This window comes from Vombatus ursinus, unplaced genomic scaffold (assembly GCF_900497805.2).
Source record: "Vombatus ursinus unplaced genomic scaffold, bare-nosed wombat genome assembly UNPS02014781.1, whole genome shotgun sequence".
Taxonomy (NCBI): Eukaryota; Metazoa; Chordata; class Mammalia; order Diprotodontia; family Vombatidae; genus Vombatus; species Vombatus ursinus.
In genome coordinates this window covers 39,431,003-39,457,601 of record NW_020954559.1, presented here as the reverse complement: position 1 = coordinate 39,457,601, position 26,599 = coordinate 39,431,003, and the positions used below count along the sequence as shown (strand labels likewise).

General features: G+C 36.7%; 1 protein-coding gene across 2 annotated transcripts in view; it reads right to left on the bottom strand.

Annotated features, from left to right (window-relative positions):
- The window catches only part of LOC114046241 (transmembrane protein 255B-like), a 134,328-nt gene that overhangs the window by 82,853 nt on the left and 24,876 nt on the right, over positions 1–26,599 (bottom strand). For both annotated transcript variants that reach the window (XM_027866499.1, XM_027866498.1), the window contains exon 3: positions 23,969–24,031. In XM_027866499.1, coding sequence (XP_027722300.1) covers positions 23,969–24,031 — 63 coding nt within the window. The remainder of the gene's footprint in view (positions 1–23,968; positions 24,032–26,599) is intronic.

The window sequence follows — 26,599 nt, the reverse complement described above, 5'->3', positions numbered from 1 at the left end:
GTTAGTCATTGTACAGAGTTGCTGTTACTGTGTACAATGTTCTCCCGGTTCTACTCACTTCACTCAGCATCAGTTCATACAAGTCTTTCCAGATTTTTCTGAAGTCCACTTGCTCATCATTTCTTTTAGCACAATACTATTCCATTACATTCATATACCACAACTTGTTCAGCCATTCCCCAATTGATGGGCATTCCCTCAATTTCCAATTCTCGGCCACCACAAAAAGAGCTGCTATAAATATTTTTGTACATGTGAGTCCTTTTTCCATTTTTTTATCTCTTTGGAATACAGCCCTAGAAGTAGTATCACTGGGTCAAAGGGCATGCACATTTTTAGACCTTTGGGCATAGTTCCAAATTGCTCTCCAGAATGGTTAGATCATTTCACAACTCCACCAACAATGTATTAGTGTTCCAATTTTCCCACATCTTCTTCAACATTTATCATTTTCCTGTTTTGTCATATTAGTCAATCTGATAAGTGTGATGGGGTACCTCAGAGTCATTTTGATTGGCATTTCTCTAATCAATAGTGATTTAGAGCATTTTTCATATGACTATAGATAGTTTTCATTTCTTCCTCTGAAAACTTCCTGATCATATCTTTTGACCATTTATCAATTGGGGAGTGACTTGTATTCTTACAAATTTGCTTAGTTTTCTATATATTTTAGAAATGAGGCCCTTATTAGGGCCTCTAATGAGACCCTAATTAGAGACATTGGTTGTAAAAATTCTTTCCCAGTTTTCTGTTTCCCTCTTAATCTTGGTTGTATTGGCTCTATTTGTACAAAAAGTTTTCAATTTAATGTAATCAAAATTATCCATTTTGCATTTAATAATGTTCTCTATCTCTTTTTGGTCATAAATTCTTCTGTTCTCTATAAATCTGACAGGTATACCATTCCTTTATTTTGCTATATGGTATAAGATTTTGGTCTATGCCTAGTTTCTGCCATACTCTTTTCCAGTTTTCCCAGCAGTTTTTGTCAAAGAGTGAGTTCTTATCCCAGAAGCTGGGGTCTTTGGGTTTATCAGACACTAGATTATATAGTCATTGACTACTGTGTCTTGTGTACTTCACCTATTCCACTGATCCACCACTCTTTTTCTTAGCCAATACCAGGTAGTTTTGATGACTGCTGCTTTATAATATAAACCTTCCCCTGCATTTTTTTTCATTAATTCCTTTGGTATTCTGGACTTTTTGTTCTTCCAGATGAATCTTATTATTATTTTTTCTAGCTCTATAAAATAATTTTTGGTAGTTTGATTGGTATGGCACTAAATAAGTAAATTAATTTAGGTAGAATTGTCATTTTTATCATATTAGCTCAGCCTACCCATGAGCAACTGATATTTTTCCAATCATTAGATCTGACTTTATTTGTGTGAAAAGTGTTTTATAAATTGCATTCCTGGGTTTATTTTGGGAGGTAGACTCCTAAATATTTTATAATGTCTACAGTAATTTTAAATGGAATTTTTCTTTCTATCTCTTGCTGTTGAACTTTGTTAGTAATGTATAAAAACGCCAATGATTTATGTGGGTTTATTTTATATCCTGCAACTTGCCTAAAGTTGTTTATTATTTCAAGTAGTTTTTTATTTGATTCTCTAGGATGTTCTAAGTATATCATCATATCATCTGCAAAGAGTGATAGCTCTGTTTCTTCTTTGACTATTCTAATATCTTCAATTTCTTTTTCTTTTCTTGTTGCTAAAGCTACATTTCTAGTACCATATTGAATAAGAGTGGTGATAATGGACATCTTCGTTTCACCCCTGATCTTATTGGAAAAGCTTCTAGCTTATCCCCATCACATATAATGCTTGCTGAAGGTTTTAGGTAGATGCTATTTATCATTTTAAGGAAGACTCCATTTATTCTTATACTCTCTAGTGTTTTTAATAGGAATGGGTGTTGTATTTTGTCAAAAGCTTTTTCTGCATCTATTGAGATAATCATGTGGTTTTTGTTAGTTTTGTTGTTCATGTGGTCATTTATGTTGATAGTTTTCCTAATATTGAACCAGCTCTGCATTCCTGGTATAAATCCTACCTGGTCATAGTGTATTATTCTTGTGATAAACAAAACATTCATTTTGCAGAAGAGGAAACTGAGGCCCAAGGATGTTAAGTGACAGTCAGGATTTCAACTCAGATACTTTTTGACTTTGAGTTCAACACTTTTTCTACATGTAATGCAGAATGAAATGAGATTAAGTGTGGTCTAATGAAAAGAGTCTGGGGGTGGAAATCAGGAGTCCTGATTTCTAATCATATATCTACAATTAAGACAAGTCAGGTCCTGAATGCCATACCCAAACAAAAATTTCCACTACAGAATGTGTGACAAATGCTCATCTAGCATTTCCTTGAAGATCCCCAAGCAGGAAAAACCAATTGCCTCTCCAAAGTGGCCCTTAACTCATTAATTAACTCATGGTTAATCCTAATTGTTAAGAAGTTTTTCTTTATACTTTATACCAAACCTCAATGTGTCTCTCTATAACTTTTACCTATTGCTTATTTGTTTCTCCCTCTAAGACCTCAAAGACAAGATCTTTCATGAGTCATGATTTCTTTTGAACTCAGTTTTCCTATCTGGTAAAAGAGATAAAGGGCTAGGCTCACAGTCAGGAAGGTTTGGGTTCAAGTCTCTCAACACTACATGATTGTGGGGAAGTCACTTAAACTCAGGTTTCCCTTCTTTTCAACACATAGAGTACCTTATTTTTCACCTTAATGAATAGTTCCTTTTCCTCTAGTACTATAGTGCGCTAATAAGTTAGCACCACCCATCTGTTGTGGTAGAGAGAATCCTGAATTTAGAGTCAGAGAACTTGGGTCCAAATCTTGGTTTTGCTACTTACAACCTGCACAACTTCTAAGAAGCCACATAAGCTCTCTATGCTTCAGTTTCTTCATATGTAAAATGAGGGGATTAGACTCAGTGTCCTCTACATTCCCTCCTATGTGATTTTTCCCATTAGCTTGAGTGAGAAGAGTTCATTTACCAGTATACTAGACATAAATCTATCGCAATTTGAAGACAGATTTTTTTTCTCCTCAAAAGATCAATTTATATGCTTGAATATGTTATTCTGATCTCACAAATCTAGAACTTTCCAGACCAAAATACTCCTCCATGTCCATCACTTTCCTATACATGTTTATATCCCCTATTGTTCCTTGTGGGCAAAAACTGCTTTCCCTTTTAATTTTATAAATTGTTTTATAAATTGTAAATTTATATTATAAATAAAATCACAATTATATTTATATAAATTTATTATAGTCATAGTTATATAATTATAATTATATAAAAATAACATCATAATTTATATATTATATAATATATTACATTATAATATATAATGATAATTATATTATATGAATTTATTGTGATTATATAATTATAATATATTTATTTATATTATAAATAAAACTATAAAATTTTTAGATTATATAAATTAAATTTTAGAATTGTATCCCTAGCCCTTAGCACAGTGCTTGGCCCATAATAAGCACTTAAAAAATAGCTTTTAATTAATTAGTTCATTCATTCTTATCACAAAGTCTTTCCCTAACAAACTTAAACCTCTGCATAATTACTCAGCCAGGAAGCAAATCCTTGTACTGTGGAAAGAGAACTGAACTGAGAGCTACTAGCATGATACCTGGCACATAATAAATACTTGTTTCCTTCCTCCCTTCCTTGTTTCCCTCTCTTCTTCCCTCTCTCCCTTCCTCCCTCCGTCATTTCTTTTCCATCTTCCTTTATGCCTCCCTCTTTCTCTTCCTCCTTCCTTCTTTTATTCCTTTCTCCCTCCCCCTTCCCTTTCTCTCTTCTTCCCTTCTTTCCTTTTTCCTTTCTCCCTACCTCTCTGTCTACCTTTCTTTCTTCCTTCCTCCCTTCCTTGCTTCCATTTCTTCCTCCCTCTCATCCCCCTCTTTGCCTCATTCTCTCCCTCTCTTCTTTCCTACCTTTCTTCCTGACTCCCTTCTTCTATCCTTCTCTCCTTCTCTCCCTCTTTATCCTTCCCCCTCTATATCCATCCCCCTCACCTTCCTTTCTTCCTTTTTGAGAACCAGGAGACCTGAATTCTAGTCCTAACTGACAACTTAGTACTTGTATGACCATGAACAAGTGACTTTATCTCTCTGGGCCTCAATTCCCTCATCTGTAAAGAGATAAAGTTAGACTACTTCTTTGTATTATTAAACTCAATAACCATTTGTTGAAAGAATGAATAGCATGGGGTAGAAAGAAGAGCCCTGAACTTGTCAAAAGACCTGGGTTCAAATTGTAGCTCTTGCATTTCATGCCTTTATGACCTTGGGCAAGTCACTCAACCTCTCAGCTCCTCAGTTTTCATAGCCTCATCCATGAAATGGGTATAACATGCTCACACTTCTATCACAGAGTCAGTTTAAGGACATTTTGTAAATCTTAAGGTGCTACAGAAATATGAGCTATTGTTAATTAATACCAGCTGAGTCTAGAACTGGGAGCTGGGAAACTCATCTTCCTGAGTTCAAATCTGGCCTCAGATACTGACTAATTGTGTGACCCTGGACAAATCACTTCATCCTATTTGCCTCGGTTTCTCATTGTAAAACGAGCTGGAGAAGGAAATGACAAACCACTCAAGTATCTTTGCTAAGAAAACCCCAAAGTGGGCCATGAAGAGTTGGACATGAACAACAACAATGAGAATTGAAGGCTTGATGTAGTCTGGAAAGGGGTGACATTCAAATCATCAGGCCAGAAAGACACCTCAGTTTTCAGAAACATTGGTCCAGCACCTCTCAGGCACATTCCAGACACTGGAGGGAAAAATGGCTCTTTGGACAAAAAGTGTCAAAAGCCACATTAACAACAGCAGTAGCAGCAGCAGTGACAACAACAGCAGTAACAATAAAATTCATCATACTCATCACTGACCATAAGGCAGTTTTAGTGACAGCTACATAATGTTAAAATTGAAAGGATGTTTCCAAAGGCGCTAGGAAATAAGGCTAATTGCCACTTAGAGCAGCTTACAGTGAAATACCAGGCTGGAAAGTGGGTCTTTTAACTACTCATTTCAAGTAAAAAATGTGGTAGTCTTATTCAAAAGCAAGACCTTGCAGAGGTACATTGAAAGATGAAAGTATGAAATATATAAAAGAAGAGGAATCCATTATTCTGGAAGGCTCAAGTAGATTTGTTAGATTCAAAAAACACTTTTATGGTGGTCCTATGCATCAAAGTTCAGTGATATACTACCCTTTTCATGCGTCACCCAAATGCATTTACAGGTTGTCTTTGAAGCACTTAGCTACCAAAATCCCTCTAGTTGAGTCACACCCGCCCCTCTCTACTGCCTCCCCCCCCCACAGAGTAATAATAGCAGTATTGTCCCAAAGTCTCTTTCTTGCCCAAGGGGAGTTTGAATATCAACTAGTTGCCATTTAATCAGGAGTCTTACCCTCTGCCCCTCAACCATAGCCCTTCAGCTAACATCAATCAATAGCAGTCTCCTCACTCCCTTCCCCCAAAGCTTGGTCCTACCAGTGCCGGATAAAGACCCTTATAAAAACCTACCAAACTTAATTGTCTTGAGGAAAACTACATCCTCTTCACTATGGAGCACCTAGCTTCATCCAGTATGCCAGCACACTGCCCTGTGTCTATTCAAACCTACCATCCCTTTGTTTTGTGAATTTTTCCCCTCAATAAATCTGGCTTGCTATACTGTCTTGCAACATACATCTGTGTTTCCTTCTACTAAACTACTATATTCCAAACCTTTGAACTGTCTTTGTGTATATATATACATCCTTTGTTTCAGAGGGGCACGCAAAAACTTCTTTGCTTGAAACTAGTGGTTGTCCCCAACTGCCCCAGCTAGCTGACTTCCAGGATGTAAATCTGACTCAGGAAACCAACATATACAGGCAGCAGCACTTTGATGATTCAGTTCATTATCTGCTTCCTCCTAAAGCAGGACTAAAGGCTTTTCAGAGCTTTTAGGGATAATGTGAAAATGGAGATGGCATTAGATGGATCAAAGAAAGTAATCAATTAGCCAATCAAGTATTTACTGACTACTGTGTAACAGGTGCTGTGCTGGGGTGGGGTATGAAGATGTAAACGAAACATTAGATAGGGAGAGACAATATGTACCTAAGTAATATATACAAGATAAGTATGAATATATAATATATGTTAAATAAATCCAAAATTATTTGGTGGGGAGTCATTAGAAGCTGGGAGCATCAATTCTAAAAGGTGAAGAAGATGAAGGGGGGATATTCCAGACATGAGAGATAGCCTGTGCAAAGGCACAGACAGGAGATGGACTGATATGCTGGATGGAATGACTATTGTGTGAGGAATGACAAGAATGTCAGTTTGGATGGACCAAGAAAGGGAATATTAGTAAGATTGGAAAGGCAGAACAACCAGAAGACTAAAAAGCCATGAATTAGATATATAAAAGCTACATATTAATTATATAACTTACTGGGTCTTGATTTTTCATCTGTCAAATGAGAGGATTGCACCTTTAACCCCAAGAAGGTCAAAGACCAAAAGTTATGATATATAACAAAATATTCATTGCAGAACTCTTTGTGATAGCAAAGAACAGGAAACAAGATGGGAAACCCATCGATTCAGGAACGGCTAAACAAACAGACATGAGTATGTTGAAATTATTATGGTGCAGTAAGAAAGGAAGGATTTAAAGGAATATAGGAAGAATTAAATTGAACCAATTGTGAGTGAAATAAATCAAACCAAGAAGAACATAGAAAATGATTATAATAATGTAAATGAAGAAAACATTAAGAGAAAGCCAAACTATAAGTAATAACCAATCATGAAAAACAGATAATGAAATATACTGCAACAAAGTAGGTGATTCTTGGACTAAATGTTGCAAATATTATTATATGTGGTCAGTCTTCTAGCTTTTTTTTCTTCTTAGTGGATAGAACACTAGGCATTGAAATAAGGAAGACCTTAGTTTAACTCCAGTCTCAAACACATATTAGCTATGACCCTGTGGAAGTCATTTAACATGCTTGCCTCAGTTTCCTCAACTATAAAACGATAATAAAACCACTTACTTCCCAAGGTTGTTGTGAAGATCACATAGTAGGTACTTAACAAGTTCTTGTTTCCTTCTTTTCTATTTAAGTACTTACTATGTGCCAGGAACTATGCAAAGCTCTGGGGATACAAAAAGATAAAAACAGCTCCTGCCCTCAAGGAGCTTATATTCTTTTTATATATTTTTATTTATTTCATTAAATATTTCTCAATTACATTTAAAAAGATTTTTAACATTCACTTTTTAAAATTTTGAGTTCCAAATTCTATCCCTCCCTCTTGCCCTTCCCCCACCCCTTGAGAAGGCAAGCAAGATAATATCTATTATACATGTGAAGTCATGCAAAACACATTTCCATATTAGCCATCTTGCAAAAGAAAATATTCATACACACACCAAAAAAAAAAGAAAAAGAAAGAAAGTTTAAAAAAAGTGTGCTTCACTCTACACTCAGAGTTCATTGGTTCTCTCTGGAGGTAGATAGTATTTTTCATCATGGATCCTAGAGGTTTACATTCTAGTGGGGAAGACACTAACATTGATAAGCAGAAAAGGACTCTTGCAGAAGATGAGGCTTGAGTAGAATCTTAAAGGAAGCCAGGGAAGTCAGGAAGCAAAAGTGACAATGGGGAGCATTCCAGACAGTAGTGGGGGTCACCAGTGAAAAGATGCAGTGCAAGTAAGACCAGTATTCCTGGATCATGGAGTGGAAGGAAATAAAGTGTAAGAAGACTAGAGAAGTACAGTGGCCAGGTTGCAAAGGGCTTAAATGTTGTATTGGATGTTAAATTAAAATCAAAATGTTAAATTAAATGTTTATATTGGATCCTGATGGTTTATTGGGGGAGCAAAGAAATGACATAATTTTCTTTGTTACAAGAAAGAGTTCAATTCCAGTGTGGAGGGAAGAGTGCGAACCAAAAACAACCGTGATACAAAAACAAAAGACAGAAATAAAACTAATTTTAAAATTAAATTAAGTGAAAATGTTGGATTTGATGCCCTCTGAGGTCTCTTTTAGCTCTCTGATAGTCTATGATCTGAGCAGTGTTAGATTATAACAAAAGAAAGATTACAAATGTGATGACTTAGTTATATACTTTGATTTCACCAAAGCATTTGACAAATTATCTTATGATGTCCTTGTGAACAAGATGGAGAGATGTAAACTAGATGACAATAAAGTCAGGTAGACCTAGAACCGATTGAATATACTCAAATATTATGGTTAGTGGATGGATGTCAGCATGGAGGGAGATCTTTTGGGGAGTGCCTCTGAGTATAGTCCTTGGTCCTCGATCTGACGGTTTCACATTTTCTTCCCCAGTGTCGTGGATTACACCATTATCACATCTGTGGATAAAGCAAGCTAACCCTACCCACTTCTTAACCTCATGTTACCTAACTTCCTCCCACACTGCTTTACTGAATCTCTTCTCTAGATTGCTAATAACTTCCTAAGCACCAAATGAATCGAGCTTTCCCTACTCCACATGCTTCTTGATACATGCCAGCATTTTCCTAAGGAATCAGACTTGAAGGACATGGGGTTCAGGATGTGCACATATTGAGTTCTATACTACAATACTCATTTAGTAGCTGGAACCATTTTTTTATGTTATTGTTGTATAGTGGTTTCAGTCGTATCTGACTCTTTGTGACCTCATTTGGGGTTTTCTTGACAGAGATACTGCAGTGGTTTGCCATTTCCTTGTCCAACTCATTTTATAGATGACGAAACTACGAAACAAATGTAGTAGTTATAATTCATCAACCCACCAGTCAATAAGTATAAATAATCTTTCTTCACAAGTAGGAAACCTAAGGGTGGAGAACATTGCACATGATGTCAGATTTTTTTTTTTGATGCATTGATTAGTTTTGCTGAATTTTTCTTTTACATTTTCCTCTTTTTTCTTTGTTATAAGGGATGACTTTCTGGAAAGGGGAAGGGGAAGGATATAAGGGAAAATCTAGGCCAGGTAAAAATAAAAAAAATTAATAAAAATTTATTTAAAAAAAGAAAGATTACATAGTTTGATTAGGGTAGTCCTGGATTGTGATCATCTATTCATGACAGGCAAGTGCCCCAGCAAATGTACTGGGCAGGATCTCCTGGAAAGTCAAGCAGACTTGGGTATAACTACAGACAAACTATGGAGTGAATTACTGTAACAGAGAAGGGGATGAGTGGAAATACAGCAGAGTTGAGCTATACTAAGCAAGTGTAGCTAGGTGACCACCAAGAGCCCCTGGTTAATTTGATGAGCTCCATAACCCCCTCTCAAATCACCTAAATGAGATTACATGGCTTGAAATCTTAGCAGAGAAGGTAAACTTTCACCCTAGCTCCTTACACAAGTAATTTGTCAGATTGGCTCCCAGTGACTAGAGCTGTCTCTGAGATGATTAGCAAATGAGAATCAAAGTTTACAGACTATAATCAGAGCCTATAACTGCCTCTTCTCTGCATTCTATAAGAGCTGTGAAATGTTTATCCCTTTTCTTTTCCTGCGCTATTTTCCCAAAGACTTCTAGATGGAATATAACAAGAGTGGAAAAGGAACCCCTTGATCATCTCTATTACATTAGGGTTGAGGGGATGAAGCACAGTGCTTTTATTCTAAAGGCATACATTACAAATTACAGTTTTGGTGTGACTGTTGGCTATCAAATATTCTAGTCCAGAATATTGAATATTGAATGATTTAATATTTAATATATATTATAATATTATGTACAATATATTATATTATAATATATAACTATATAATATTATAATATATTATAGTTAAATAGAATATATAACATAATATATTATAATTTAACAATTAACATTCAGGAGCTAAAAGGGGACCTTAGAGATAATCTAAACCAATAATTAGTAGGGAAAAAAAAGATAACTAGATACTAGAGATTTGCATCAGAGCTGCTTTGGGGAGAGACGTGGTTACTGACTTGTTTCAGCAGAGAAATGCAGAGAGAGAGAAGAAGACTTTGGAAGCTAAAGACATATGGTAGAAGCTGACTCCTCAGCTTGCCTCCCTGGATATTTTGGAGGTAAAAATTGAGATAATTTGGAGGTAAAAGTGAGATCAGGCTCTCTTGATTCAGATTAAAATCTACTCCTAGCCAAAAAATTCATTTACTCCTGTATATTTTCTGGTAGAGTCTACACTGTAGAACTTCTCCAATTTCTGTTTGCTGTTTTGCATGGACAAATTGGATAACTAACTATTCTCTATTTGTGATGGTCTTTTGTGTAGCCAGTATTTGGTGACTGTTCCATGAACAAGATACTCCATTCCTTAACTAAAGGCATTTTCTCTGGCTGTCGGCTACACCATGGAGGAGCCTCTCCATCCTCCATTCAGCCCACAGGCTCCTCTGGCTTTCTTTAAGTCTCAGCTAAAATCCTACCTTCTACAAGAATCTTTCTCTAACCCCTTTTAATTCTAATGCCTTCCCTCTTTTAATTATTTCCTATTTATTCTGTATATAGTTTTGTTGTTGTCCAGTCATTCAGTTGTGTCCGACTCTTTATGACCCCATAAAGAGAACCACAGCATGCCAATACTGTCCACGGGGTTTTCTTGGCAAAGACGCTGAAGTGGTTTGCTATTTCCTTCTCCAGGAGACTAAGGCAAACAGACATTAAGTGACTTGCCCAGGGTCACATAGCTAGTAAGTATCTGAGGCTGGATTTGAACTCAGGTATTCCTGACTCCAGGCTCAGCCCTCTAACCACTGACCTATTTCGCTGCTCTGTATATAGCTTGCTTTGTATATATTTGTTTGTATATTGTCTCCCCCATTAGATAGAAGGGACTTTCTTTTGCCTCTTTTTGTATCCCCAGCTTAACATAGTACCTGGCATATAGTAAATGCTTAATAAATGTTTATTGATGATGATGATGATGATGAAGAAGAAGATGATGATGATGATGATGATAGGAGTTAAGCTAATGAGGGCTACTGAATAGGAAAGCTGTTTTGTTCTGAATCAGACTCATACCCTCAATACCAGAAATAATTGAGGGATGCAGATAGATAAAATTCTAGTCCTATATCCTCCTTGGAGAGATAAGTGAAAGAGGGACAAACACCAAGCCACAACCTTCTCCAACTTCCCTCCACACAGAAACCACAATCTCCCTTGGAGAAAAGTGGGCCATATTCTCTAGATGTATCTGTCTGTGGCACCTGTCTGTGAACCACATTTAAACTGCTTATGTGGATATCAATATCTTATAAAAACACGTGCACATCTTACAAATGCACACTCCAGTGGAGTCATACTGGACTCCTACTTGTTCCTTGTAAATGACATTTCATCTTTTTTCTCCCTGATGTTTCAAAGCTACTGCCCTCCATGTCTCAAATGTATTCCTTCCTCATGTTTGCCTCTTAGAATCTCTCCTTACCTTCTAAGCAAAATTCAGTTATCACCTCCTAATCTGAGGCCTTTGGGGGGATTCTCCTCCACCTCACTCCCTCCCATCCAGTTTACTCTTCCTCTTGAAATCCATATAATTTTGTTCAAATTTTGCATTTACTTATAATTGGGCTGTAAACCCCAGATGGAAAATAAGCTCCTTCCCATTTCAGAAAAAGAAATTGTACATGCCATCAATGAACACCCTATGAAAAAATCTCCAGGGCCAGATGGATTTACAAGCAAATTCTATCAAACATTTAAAGAACAATTAATTCCAATACTATATAGACTATTTGGGAAAATAAGTGAAGAAGGTGTCCTACCAAATTCTTTTTATGTTACAAATATGGCACTGATATCTACACCGGGAAGAGCCAAAACAGAGAAAGAAAATTATAGACCAATTTCCCTAATGAATATAGATGCAAAAAATTTAAACAAAACATTAGCAAAAAGATTTAAACAACTTATCATGAAAATAATACACTATGACTAGGTAGGATTTATAGCAGGAATGCAGGGCTAGTTCAATACTAGGAAAACTATCAGCATAAATGACCACATCAACAACAAAACTAACAAAAACCATATGATTATCTCAATAGATACAGAAAAAGCTTTTGACAAAATACAATACCCATTCCTATTAAAAACACTAGAGAGCACAGGAATAAGTGGAGTCTTCCTTAAAATGATAGATACCATCTACCTAAAACCATCAGCAAGCATTATATGCAATGGGGATAAGCTAGAAGCTTTTCCAATAAGATTGGGGGTGAAACAAGGATGTCCATTATCACCACTGTTATTCAATATGGTACTAGAAACACTAGCTTTAGCAATAGGAGAAGAAAAAGAAATTGAAGGAATTAGAACAGGCAAAGAAGAAACAAAGCTATCACTCTTTGCAGATGATATGATAGTATACTTAGAGGATCCTAGAGAATCAAGCAAAAAATTACTTGAAATAATAAACAAATTTAGCAAAGTTGCAGGATATAAAATAAACCCACATAAATCATTGGCATTTCTATATATTACTACCAAAGCCTAACAGCAAGAGATAGAAAGGAAAATTCCATTTAAAGTTACTGTAGATATTATAAAATATTTGGGAGTCCACCTGCCAAAACAAACTAAGGAACTAAATGAACACAATTACAAAACACTTTTCATACAAATAAAGTCAGATCTAAATACTGGGAAAAAAATCAGTTGCTCATGGGTAGGCTCAGTTAATATAATAAAATTGCAATTCTACCTAAATTAACTAATGTGTTCAGTGCTATATCAATCAAAATTATTTCATAGAGCTAGAAAAATTATTTTTAGAGCTAGAAAAAATAACAATATTCATCTAGAAGAACAGAAGGTCCAGAATACCAAAGGAATTAATGAAAGGAAATGCAAGGGAAGGTGGCCTAGCTGTACCAGATATTAAATTGTATTATAAAGCAGGAATCATCAAGACTACTTGGTACTGGCTAAGAAATAGAGTGGTAGATCACTGTAATAGGTTAGGTATGCAAGAAACAGTAGTCAGTGACTATAGTAATCTACTATTTGATAAACCCAAAGACCCCAGTTTCTGGGATAAGAACTCACTATTTGACAAAACTGCTAGGAAAACTGGAAAAGAGTAAGCATGGACCAAAATCTCACACCATATACCAAAATAAAGTCAAAATGGGTTCATGATTTAGATATAAAGACTGATACTATAAGCAAAGTAGAAGAGCAAGGAATAGTTCACCTATCAGATTTATGGAGAATGGAAGAATTCATGACCAAACAGAAGATAGAGAACACGGTGAAATGCAAAATGGAGAATTTTGATTACATTAAATTGAAAAGTTTTTGCACAAAAAAAGCCAATTCAACCAAGATTAGAAAGGAAGCAGAAAGCTGGGAAACAATTTTTACAACCAGTGTCTCTGATAAAGGCTTCATTTCTAAAATACATAGAGCACTGAGTCAAATTTACAAGAAGACAAGTCATTCTCTAATTGATAAATGGTCAAAGGATATGAACAGGCAGTTTTCAGAGGAAGAAATTAAAGCTATCTATAGTCATATGAAAAAATGCTCTAAGTCACTATTGATTAGAGAAATGCAAATCAAAACAACTCTGAGGTACCACATCACACTTATCAGATTGGCCAACATGACAAAACAGGAAAATGATAAATGTTGGAGAAGATGTGGGAAAATTAGAATACTAATGCATTGTTGGTGCAGTTGTGAATTGATCCAACCATTCTGGGGAACAATTTGGAACTTTGCCCAAAGGACTATAAAACTGTACATACCCTTTGACCCAGCAATACCACTTCTAGGGTTGTATCCTAAAGAGATCATAAAAACAGGAAAAGAACCCACACGTACAAAAATATTTACAGCAGCTCTTTCTATGGCGACAAAGAATTGGACATTGAGAAGATGCCCATCAATTGGAGAATGGCTGAATAAGCTATGGTATGTCAATATAATGGAACACTACCGTACTATAAGAAATGTTGAGCAGGTGGACTTCAGAAAAACCTGGAAAGATTTACATGAACTGATTCTGAGTGAAGTGAGCAGAACCAGGAGAACATTGTACACAGTAACAGCAACACTGTGCAATGACTAGCTTTGATAGACTTAGCTCTTCTCAGCAATACAAGGATCTAAGACAACTCCAAAAGATTCACAATGGAAAATGCTATCCACATGCAGAAAAAGAACCATGGAGTCCAAATGCAGATGGAAGCATATTGTTCGCTCTCTTTTTTTTGGTTGTTTTGTTTTGTTTCTTCTTTCTTGTGGTCCCTCCCATTCATTCTAATTTTTCTTTACATCATGACTAATGTGAAAATATGTTTAATATGAATGTATATGTAGAGCCTATATCAGATTGCATGCCATCTTGAGGAGGGGGAAGGGGAAGGAGGGGGAGAAAATTTAAAACTCAAAATCTTATGGAAGCAAGTGTTGGAAACTAAAAATAAATTAATTATTTTAAAAAAGAAAAGAGAAGAAGCTCTTTGAGTTCAAGGAGTGTTTTGTCTTTTTCCTCTTTTCATATCCCCAGACCTTAGCAAGGTGCTTAGCACATAGTGGGGATTTGATAAAAGTTAGTTAACTTGAAAGAGATTGAATATGGCAGTGCAAAGAGGTGTTTATAGTGCTCCTATGCAGTTTAGCCTTCCACCTAGAGCATCAATCAATAAACATTTATTAAATGCCTGCTGTGGGCTAAGTTTGTGCTAAGTACTAAGGAAACAAAAAGAAGCTAAAGACAACCCTCACACTCAAGGAGTTTAGAATCCATTGTGGAGAGACGACATGCAAACAAATATATACAAAGTAAACTAAATAAAGGCTAAAAAGGATATGATTAAAAGAGGGAAGGCACTGGAATTAAGAGTTTTGGGGAAGGCTTCCTGTACAAGGTGAGGTTTTAGTTGGGATTTCAAAAGCCAGGGAGGTCAATAGTCAGAACAGAGGAAGGAGAGCTTTCCAGGCATGAGGGACAACCAGAGAAAATTATCTGAGCAGAGAGATGTTCGAAGAACAGCCAGGAAGCTAAGTGTCATTGGATCAAAGAGTACGTGTTGGGAGTAAGTTGAAAGAAAACTGAAAAGCCAGGAGGGGACTAGGGTATGAAGGGGTTTAAACACCAAACAGAGCATTTTGTATTTCCTCCAGGAGGCAACAAGAAGCCACTTCAGTTAATTGAGTAAGGGGACTGGTGTTTTATGAAAATCACTTTAGAGGTTAAATGGAGAATGGATTGGAGTGGGGAGAGGTTAGAGACAGGCAGACAAACCAGCAGGCTATTGCAATAATCAAGATGGGGGCCTGCAATAGAGTGGTAGCAGTATAAGAGAAGAGAAGAGGACACATGTTGCAAAGGTGAAATTGGCAGGCTTTGGCAACATCTTGGGTATATGGGGAATGTGAGATGGTTTGGAATCCAAGATGGCTTCTAAGTCTCAAGGCTGAGGGACTGGGGGAAGGGGGGTTTCATAACCCTCAGAGAAGTCTTCAATTAAAAACAACTTATATCACACAACTTTCCAAAAAGGAAGCTAGAAGCCCTTGACTCACCCCAAGTTACACAGTTTAGTTGGTTCCTTTCATCTTCTATGAGCCTATGTCCTGATCCAATCACCCAAATCTTGTCCCCCATTCTACCACGACTGGTTGGTCCCATCAGACTCTAGTCTCATTTCAACCCAGAAAGAACCTTCATTCTCAACAATAGGAGCATGTTCCCTGTTTCCTTTGCATTGCCCTGGAGTTCTTGATAGACTATTTTGCTCAATGAATACTCCAATAATTTTAATCATCAATGCGATTATTCCACACACTAATTAGCAGATTTAACTGAAAACTTCCTCTTGCCAAGACAGAGCATCACAGCTTACACAATGCAATCTGAGAAAAAGTGGAAGAAGTTGAAGCCTACCTCCCACCATTAAGAGATCACCATTTGAGCTGGTCAATGCCTCCAAAAGAGTGTTTTTGCCATTGCATGAAATACCGTCTCTCAGGCTGTACAAAATATTTTGTCTCGTCCTTCACAAGCTGTGCTACAGCAAAATCAACTTTCCATCATCAGGGTTATCAGAGGGCTGGAGGAACCTAAAGGAACATTTTCCACACACCGCTCTGATCCTCACTTTGAGCATAACTACAAAATAATTTATTAGATTACTTACTTATTTAATTGACACTTGTTGAGTGCTTACCATGTGCAAAGAACTGGTATACAAATAGAAAAATAAGACAGCTCCTCCTCTCAAAAGGAGACAACATAATAAGAGGTTTCAGCAGCAAATCAGATGAAAGACCCAATAGTCATTAGGATATAACGGCAAAGCAGGTGGTACTACTTACATACATATGGCACTTTAAGGTTTACAAAATGCTTTACAATTATTACTTCCTTTTATTCTCATAACAACCCTGTGAGATAGGTACCATTTTGTTGTTGTTGTTATTGAGTCATTTCAATTGTTTTCAACTCTTCATGACCCCATTTGGGGTTTTCTTGGCAAAGATACTAGAATGGTCTGCCATTTCCTTCTCTAGCTTATTTTACAGATAGGGAAACTGAGACAAACAGGCTTAAGGGATTTGCCCAGGGTCACATAGCTAGTAAGTGTCTGAGGCCAGATTTGAACTCAAGAAGATGGGTCTTCCTGACTCCAGGCCTGGCACTCTATCCACTGTGCCACCATTATTACATTAACTAATGTATGGCTATCTAAACAACTAATTCAGAAAAAAAAAACCACAGTTAATCCTATCACCTAATAATAATTATAACTAATATATATATATGGCACTTCAAGATTTACAAAGTTCTCTCTCTCTGTGCATTTCATACATATACACACTTCCTTGTATTCTTATAACAACACCATGAGAGAAGTGATGTTATTATCCCCAATTTACATAAGAAAAAAACTGAGGCTGAGAGAGATTAAGAAACTTGTTCAATGTCAAATATCTTCAAAATGTCTAACACCAGATTGAAATTCAAGTCTTCCTGTGTCCAGTCCTCTATCTACTACACCACCTCGCTGCCTCTAACAATAAGAACTTTATATAACAAGGACACTTGTTCAAAAGTGACATAGGATGCCTCTGCAAGTAACAGGGTTTACCCTTGGGAGGAGGGCCTTCAAGCAAAAGCTGGAGGAGGTGAGGAAGGAATACATTCTAGGCATGGGAGAGTTGCAAAGATCTGGAGACAGGAGATAGAATGGTATGTGTGAGAACATGAAGAAACATCATTTGATCTCTTGGGATCCTACTTTTCAACTCTGTCAAATGAGGTCATTGGATTAGCTGATCTCTAAGGTTGCTTCCATTTTAAATCCTGAGCTCCTGAAGGCTACATAATTAGCAACAAGACTAGAACCTAGCTTTGTCCAGTCCCAGGCTGGAGCTCTAGTCATTGTTCTACATTCCATCCTTAATTTCCCTACTTCCTTATATTCTCTAACTAAGATTTACAAAGCATCTCAATTACTGTCTGTCTCTTACTTCCAAAATTAATTTCACCAAAGGTACCTAAGTGTACAAATAAACTAATTTGAAGGTGAAGCTGTGTGATATAATTACTGATCACTGAACAGAAAAACAGAAGACCTGGGTTCTAGTTTCATTTCTGTCACTAATTAGCTGTGTGGCTTTAAGCAAGTCACTCAAATTTTCAGAGCCTATTTCCTCAACTTTAAAATGGGAGGGGAGAAATAAACCTACAAAGTTTTTTTCTAACTCAAAAAAAACTCATAATTTTAATAAAAACATAGTCTAATACAAAGAGCTTTGAATTTAGAATCAAATGTCATGATTTGAATACTGGTTCTGGGACTTACCATAAAACATGAGCATCAGTTTTCTCACTGGTAAAATGAAAGGATTCCATTAGATAAGGGATTTTTAAAAGTTTAAGAACTTTAAAAAAATTGATAACTGTATTTCAATATAATTGGTTTCCTTTGGAACCCTATGTTGTAACCCTAGATGATGCATTTAAAAACACTAGTTTCTATGTTCTGTATGACTGTACATGTATAACATATCAGATTGCTTGTTCCTTCTCAAGGAGGAAGGAGGAGAAGGTGGAAGGGAGGGAGAGAATTTGGAATGCAAAAATTTTAAAAGTGAATGTTAAAAATTTTTTTTATATGTAATTGGAGAAAAATAAAACATTAAATTTTTGAAAAAGAAAATCAGGACAAAAAAAAGCCCACATTATTTTGAGAAAGGGTCCATAGCTTCACCACATTGTCGAAGGGATCCATGACATTAAAAAAAAAGTTAAGGATCTTTAAAGTCTCTGTGAATGAAAGTTCTATGGTTCTAGGAATGTACAATCTCTTTTCCTTTCCTCTGCCCACACTATAGCGGAAATGCCAATAACAATGATATGCCTAAATGAAGGGAGCAGAATCATAGAATCTAAATAATTCCCAAACCAAGTTGGCCCTTGTGGATAAGTTAGAAGCCATGTCCTTATTACTAATCAATCCCTTCAGTTTATTTACTTTTCTGCCTGCCTTAACTTTCACATGAAAGGGATGCATGTGATTTAAAATCACTATTCATTTTTTTTTTTGCAAAGACAACAGAAATGGTGATTTCAGATCACCATTCATTTATCTGATGAAGGCAACAGAAACAGCAACAGACTGAGGATGAAACAAATTGAATAGGGTCTTTCTGGAAAGAAAGACTTGTGATATAGAGACATTTGCCTGTGATGAAGAGATCAGACCTCTTATCACACTTCTCCTTTGACCATCAATAAAGGGCACCTGTTTAAGAATAATGATAGATTAGAGGTACTTAAAACATGGACGCAAAGCAAAAAAATAAATCCGGTGCATTAAGAAGAAGGCCATTAAAACTTGAAAAAACATTGTATCTGAAGTTCCAGGATGACAGCTGTGGTGCCATAGCTCCCAGCCAAGAATTTCCATTCACAGATGCTTCTTTATTGATTAAAATGAAGGAAATCCACCCCTGCCACTCTAACTGGAGTCACTGTTTGGAGGAATAAAGAAAGCAATAAAAGCCAAAAACTGACATCATGCTACACTCACAAATGCTTCTCCATTTCGGTGATGGAAATCTGGAACTTTTGAGTCCAGGAGACATTGCAATTAGCAACGTTGTGCCTATATATGTATGTGTTTGAATGTAAGGCTACTTGTGTGCATGTATGTGTATATATATTTAGGTATATATCTATATATATGTGTTGAGTCATTTCATTATGTCTGACCCTTTGTGACCTCATTTGGGGTGGGTTGTTTTTTTTTTTTTTTGGCAAAGATACTGGAGTAGTTTGCCATTTCCTTCTTTAGCCCATTTTACAGATGTGGAAACTGAGGCAAACAGGGTGAAGTGACTTGCCCAGGGTCACACAGCTTGTACTTGTCTGAGGCCATATTTGAACTCACATCTTCCTGACTCTGCTGGTTATAGTTGGCCAAAAGAATTTGTTTCTAACGGTGAGATTTCAGCCATTTTGGGGAAGATATTTTGGGACAAGTGGGTCTTTTTTTATTTTTTTGGCTAGACAATAGGGGTTAAGTGACTTGCCCAGAGTCACAAAGCTAGTGTCAAGTGTCTGAGGCCAGATTTGAACTCAATCTTTGATTCTTTATGTGGCATCTGACATGAATTACCATTTCCTCTTTGAAACTCTCTGCTCTCTGGGTTTCAATGACACTACAATTTTATGTTTCCCAATTCCTCCTTCTCTGGATACTTTTATCTGTCTCCTTTCCTGGTTCCTCTTCCTCATCTTCCTCCTTCAATGTCAGCATTTTATAGGGTTCCATTCTGAGCTCCCTTCTCAAATATCCCAGGAAAAAAATATAGTCTAGTGGGAAATGCATTGGATTTGGATCCAGAGCGCCTGGAGTTTCCTACTTAGTATCTACCAGGCCTTCTGTAACAACTTCTCTCAACCATTTCCTCATCAGTAAAGCTAATAATAATACCTGATCCACCTGCTTCATAGGGCTGTCATCAAAACACATGAAGTAACATATGAAAACATTATTAACCACAAAAGCTCCATCCTGTGCTCTCTTAGTTTAGCTTTTTATTAATAGATCATAGATTTAGAGCTACAAGGGACCTTGAAGTCCACACCCTTTGTTTTATTAATGAGGGAACTAAGACAGAGAGATTATATGACTTTTCCATGGTTTCATAGTTAGTAAATGATTGGGCCAAGAATTGAACCAACGTCTTCTGTTTCAAAATCTATTACTCTTTCCACTACACCCATCACTTAGCCTTTCAACCTCCCCTTTGACAAGACAAGACAGGGTATTTCAGCCAAGATGGCTGCTCAAATGGAGGCAGATTACCCATTTTCTACATTCAGGCAAAAAGCCTGAAGTTTGTACCAGATCAAATATAACCAAGAAATCTGATGAGAAACATTACTTTTGCCATCCCAGAATTGCAGAAAAAGTTAGCCAGAACCCCACAGACAATAAGAGAAAAGGATACCTTCAGTAAAGACAATGTTAATCGGGGTAAAAAGCCGGTAGAACCAGCAATAGACAAAGCTTAGTATCCAAGGACATCAAAAGGATAGAGTTTCTCTGAGAAAGCCCCACAGTGGATAAAAGGCAGTTTCAAATGTGTTGGAACCATTTCTTTTATTTTATTATTATTTTTTTTACTAAACAAAAATGTTTTCTCTCCCTCTTACCTCCCCCACTGAAAAAAACAAAATCCTTGCAGTCCAAACAAGACTGGGTTGGCTGGGTCCAAAGAATATATGTCTCAACCTGGACCATTAGTTCATCATCTCTCTGTCAGGAGGTGGGCACTGTGCTTTATCACTGGTCCTGTGGAACTATGGGTGTTGACACCACATCTTCTAGGCACAGTCAAGCCACAACTATTTCAACCATTCTCCATAACATTTTATCAGCTTGCACAGCCCACCATATAGACAAAATGACCCAGTGAGAAGAGTACTGAATTTGGAATCAGTGGACCAGGGTTCAAATCTGGCTCTCTCTACTAACTGTATAATTTTAGGCAAATTGCTTGACCTCTCTGGTTCTCAATGTTCTCAACTCTAAAATAAAGGAGTTGGACTAACGTTGCTGGGGATTTTTTTTTAATATTTTGGGGCTCTAGACCAGTGATTTCTATGATCTTTATGCACTTGTGTCAAACTCAAATAGAAACTGATGCCTGCTGGCTACATATTTTCTTAGAAACACCTAACATTATCTATGTTGTATTGCATTTTTTAATTTATCTTGTTAAACATTTCCCAATTACGCTTTAATCTTTTTCAGCATTTGCCACCCTCTGCTCTGAGTTTGACACCTCTGATCTTAGTGAATATTAAAACTGTACACTAGGGGCAGTCCATGGCCTAATCATGAACATGTAGGACAGACTGACCTGGTGACTTTAAACCTCTGATTCCTTCTAGAGAACTCCCTGCCTCCTTCCAGGACTTTTCCATTAGCTCAAAGGAAATTCCAAGTCAATCCACAAATCCTCACACCTCAAGCAGATACATACCTCCAGGTACATCCAACAGAGACTGAGACTTAAGCAAAACTATAATACAGAAGTCTGTCTTTGCTTTCTCTAACCCCTGCCATGATAGTCTTCTCCTCAATTATGCCTTAATGTGAGTTTAAGCCATTTGCCTTCTTTCTCAGAGGTATTTTCATTTTATACTTTATCTTGAATTGTGCAATGAAAGACTATGTCCAGTTAAAGGAATTCCAGGGGATAAGGGAGATATTTGAGAACACACAGGCCTTCCCAGACCCTTAAATAATATCACTTAAGCAGCTGCCAATTCCACCTACAAGTAATATTATATAATGTAGTAACATATTTATAAAACAACGTTCTTTCAGTTTTATGAGATAGCTAGCATAAATTTTACTATCTTCATTTTACAGATAAGGAAAACTGAAGCTCAAACACTTAAATGATTTGCCCAAGGTTTCAGTGCTGGTTATGACAGAGAGGGCACTTTAACCCTAAATCCAATCCTGCTTTTCACTATTTACGGGGCTGTGCAAGAGCCATCTCAAACTATCTGTTAATTTTTTCAGTGGGAGCCTTTATAGCTCAGAAATTGGCAAACACTAAAATCAGGGCTTAATTTATTATTTTGTTGATTGTCTAGACTTAAGAAAGTGATAGAAAAAAATTCGAATAATGAAGATAAAACTTTAAAATGTATCTTGCATTTTCAAGGAGACGGAGAGACAGATCCTAAACATTTACCAGCACACCACTGACTACATCCTATTTTCACTATTTCTCCATGAGAATGGAGAAAGTAAGGTCACACCCAAGAACATATTTGGACTACCTGGACCTGGAACCCACCCTCTAAAGTGCTGTGGGTAAAGATAGAGAGCAAATACTTTAGACAAGGGTCCAGAAAGCACAAGGGTCCAGAAAGCAAGCAGACATTCTTATTGTGTATGGGGGGGGGCATATTAGTACCCCATTTAAAAAATGAGTCTTTCATAATATTTATGGCCAAAAATTATTTTTCTCATATCTAATTTGAACTACATTCTTTATCTACAACCACCTTGCCTCTCTTTGATTTCGGCATCTCTGCTCAATCATTCTTCACCAATCAAAATGTTCCTTGGTTCTCCTGCTGGCTTTAGACATACAGGTAATTCATTCTCTCTGTCTCTGTCTCTGTCCCTGTCTCTCTCTGTGTCTGTCTCTATCTTTTTCTCTCTCACTGTCTCTCTCTCTCTCTCCCCTGCTGGGCTATACAAACTTAACCTAAGTAATTATCCCTTCTCAGCAGTCTTATGGTGAAGGCATTGAATGTCACAGGGAATATCAAGCAGAGTTTGGGATTTGCTTCTGTAATTTTTGCCCATGCAATTAACAAAAAAGGCAGGATTATTGGTAAATTTAATGGTGAAATAAGATGGCAAGATAATTCATGTGGCTTTTTATATTTATTTAATTTAATTATTGAATGTAGTATTTTGAGGAGAATAAAGAAACAAAGAAGAAAAAAAAAGGTCAGGATCCCCAAACCACACTCACTATAAATGTTCTAATGACAGTACAGTGTCAATATTTTGCCATAATTAGAAGGCAAAAGTTTATTTTTATTGGTACTCAGCATAAATATGGACTTAGCAACAAAAATGTTTCTGAAATCATGAATTAAAAAACAAACTTTTAAAAAATTGATAAATGTAATTGTCTTTCAAAACAAGGTCAAACTGGGAAGGAGTAGATTATAAGGAGAAAGAGCAATGACCCGTGGAATCAAGAGACCTGGGTTCTAGCGCTGGCTCAGTTCCCGACTAGTTATGCAATCCTGAACAAGTATCCTCACGACTAAATGCCTCAGTTTCTTCACTTTTAAAATTAGAAGAGTGATTCCTAAAATTCCAGCTCTAACATTCTGTAAAATCTATAGGAATTTTCATGCCCTATTCCCCACCTTCTATACAATCTCTCTCAAGCAATTGATCAACAAGAATTCATAAAGTGATTGCTACATGCCAGATGTTTTGCTAGGCTTTCTGCCAGGGTGTGTCTTGAGCATGATCTGAACCCAAATCAATTAAAGTCAGTAAGCACATACGATGTGCCTATGTGTCAAGCACTATAGCTCAAAGGAAATAAAATACAGTTGAGTTGTTAAACCACACAATGGAAGTAGGTGAAATTCACACAGTCATTTCATTTTCACTTTGCATGGTATTTGCTTAATGTAAAAACCTCCCCATTCCCTGATCTTTTTCACTGTGCCCCCAGTGGAAAAGCATCCTACTGCTACAGAGCTACAGGGATACATAGTAATAACCTCTCTCTAAAGGCTTAGTATCTGAAACACTGAATTTTATGATTAAAAGAAAGAATTTTCTTACCATTTGTCTTCTGTTCTCAACCAGATTGATGCCAATAATTCCCAAGAAGGATCCAAAGCCAAGCTACAAGAACAACAACAACAAAAGGGGAAACCAGGTCAATATTTCAGCATGCTTAGCAGCCTGGTAAGGAATGTTTAACATTAAGTAACAAAGCTAATAATGCAGAAGTTTGAAAAACACTTTATGACAGCAAAAAGAGAAGGTCATCTCCATCTTATACTGGTCCAGAGGCAGGACAATTCAGGTTGGATTGGATCTCTGTGGGCCAGTCCTAGAAAATGACTAGGTATAGTTCTTACCTAAGGAACCTGCAGAAATTTGCATTCAAAATATAGTCTCCAGTTCATTCCAGATAAAACAGATTTTATATACACATATACATATGTATATGTGTGTGTGTGTGTGCACATCTGTGTATACCTATGTGCTAGTTTGTGTGCATGTATATGTATTTATGTGTATATATGAATATATTATTTATGTATATATAATATAAATATATTTATATATCATATGTAAATATGATATATTTTTCATTGTAAATAATGGAAAATGGTGATAATAATTAGCATTTATATAGCACTTTAAGATTTGCAAAGTACTTCATAAATATCTCATTTTAGTTCACAACCACCTTGGGAGGTAGGTGATATTATTAATCCCATTTTACCGATGAGGAAACTGAAGCAGTGGTTAAGTGATCTGCTCAGGGTTACACAGCTAGTAAGCGTCTGCAGACAGATTTTAACTCAGGTCTTCCTGACTCCAGGTCTAGCCCTCTATCCACTGGCATGTTACATATGAGCAGAGTAGGTAGTTCTTTTCTATGGTCTCATTTCAGGCACATGGACAGATGTGCTTATCTCTAAAATATATCACCCATAGGCATGCCTAAATTCTAACAACAGAAAGTAATTCCTTTGAGCTTGGGAGGGTTTTTAGAACTGAACTGCAATTTAATTATTCCTTTATGAAATGCAGAAAGGCACCTACTCTTCACCTTAGAGACTTAGAAAGTAGCCTTGGTCACTAAGAGATTAAGTGACTTGCCTAGGATTTCAAAGCCAATGTGTCTCCTAGGTAGAACATTAACTCAGCCATTCTAACTCTGAGGCCATTTCTCTACCCACCATGTCACTGATGCCTCTTTTCCTTTGAGTTAAGACATGGGTTCTTAACCTTTTTTTGCATCATGGACCCCTTTAGCAGCCTGGTGAAACCCTTTTCATATAATTTTGGAAGTGCATAAAATAAAATACGTAGGATTTCAAACACAATTATTAAACTATTTATTTATTTATTTAGGCAGTTAGGGTTAAGTGACTTGCCCAGGGTCACTAGCCCAGAGCTAGTAAGTGTCAAGTGTTTGGTCTGAGGTCAGATTTGAATTCAGGTCCTCCTGACTCCAGGGCCAGTGTTCTATCCATTATACCACCTAGCTGCCCCAAAACCTATATTTTTTAAAAAACAAAAATAATTCATGAACCTCAGGTAAAGACATAGTAATAAGGGATTGTATTTCCAGTTATTCACTAGAACTAAAATACAAATATGCTGCCAGGGAGGAGCAACATATTAATCCATTGTCACTCATTAATATCTTAACAGAAATTGGTTTATTGGTTATCTTGGAATGAGAAAAATAGAACCCTGAGGGAAAAAAGAAGTTTTGATGACTACAGAAAGGAATAAAAGGTTCAGAATTTGGGGTACTTCTTAGAAAGGTCAAGTTTGACAGGAGGATGCCAATGGTAGGCTATGAGTATTGGGAAAAGGACTATCTAAAGGAGAAGAAAGGATGTAAAAAATGTAGACAGGAAATAAACTTTGCCTACTTCCCAATTTTTCCAGGGCAGAAGAAGCTAAATCTAATGTTGCAGAGTGAGAATATGTTCATAAATGGTGAATTCTAAATGAAGTTGTGTGAGAAAATCTAACCACAGAATCTTATGAGAGGTCAAAAACTAGGATTTCAGTTTTAATTTTCTTTTAATTAAAAAATAGTCACAACCATGAATGCCTGTGATTGCAGGGTCCTTGCCTATCCTTTTGCCCAGGCCAAATACATTGCATACAGATAATGACATTGAGCATGTGTGAACTGTATCACAAACTGAGCCTAAGAGCTTCAAATCTAATTCTTCTAAGTGACCTCACTTACAGGTCCCTGGGAAGAAGCGTGTGGCTACAAGGCCTGAGATTGACATAGGGGTATATATTTCTGAAAAAATTCTGAATGTGTACACAGAGGTGCACATTCTTGGTTCAGTGATATGTAAAATAACGTAAGGAAAGTGATTTGAAGATGCCTTGTTGGGCAGCTTTAGTAAATGTGGGTCGAACCAGGGAGATTTGAAGAGCAACAAAACCCTACCTGCCTTTCATCACTCCTCAAATTCCACCATTAAAGTTCAATTTTAGTCTTGAAGGCAGAATTTCAGTCTTCAAAAGTCGCTATTAAGATGAAAATACACCTTGGGAGATAGAATATATGTGCTAACTAACACCTTAAAAGATATTTCTTAAAAAAATGAAGTCTTATAGTAAGAGGGGGCATCTAGGTGGCACAGTGAATAGAGTATTGGGCTGGGAACCAGGAAGACTCATCTTCCTGAGTTCAAATCTGGC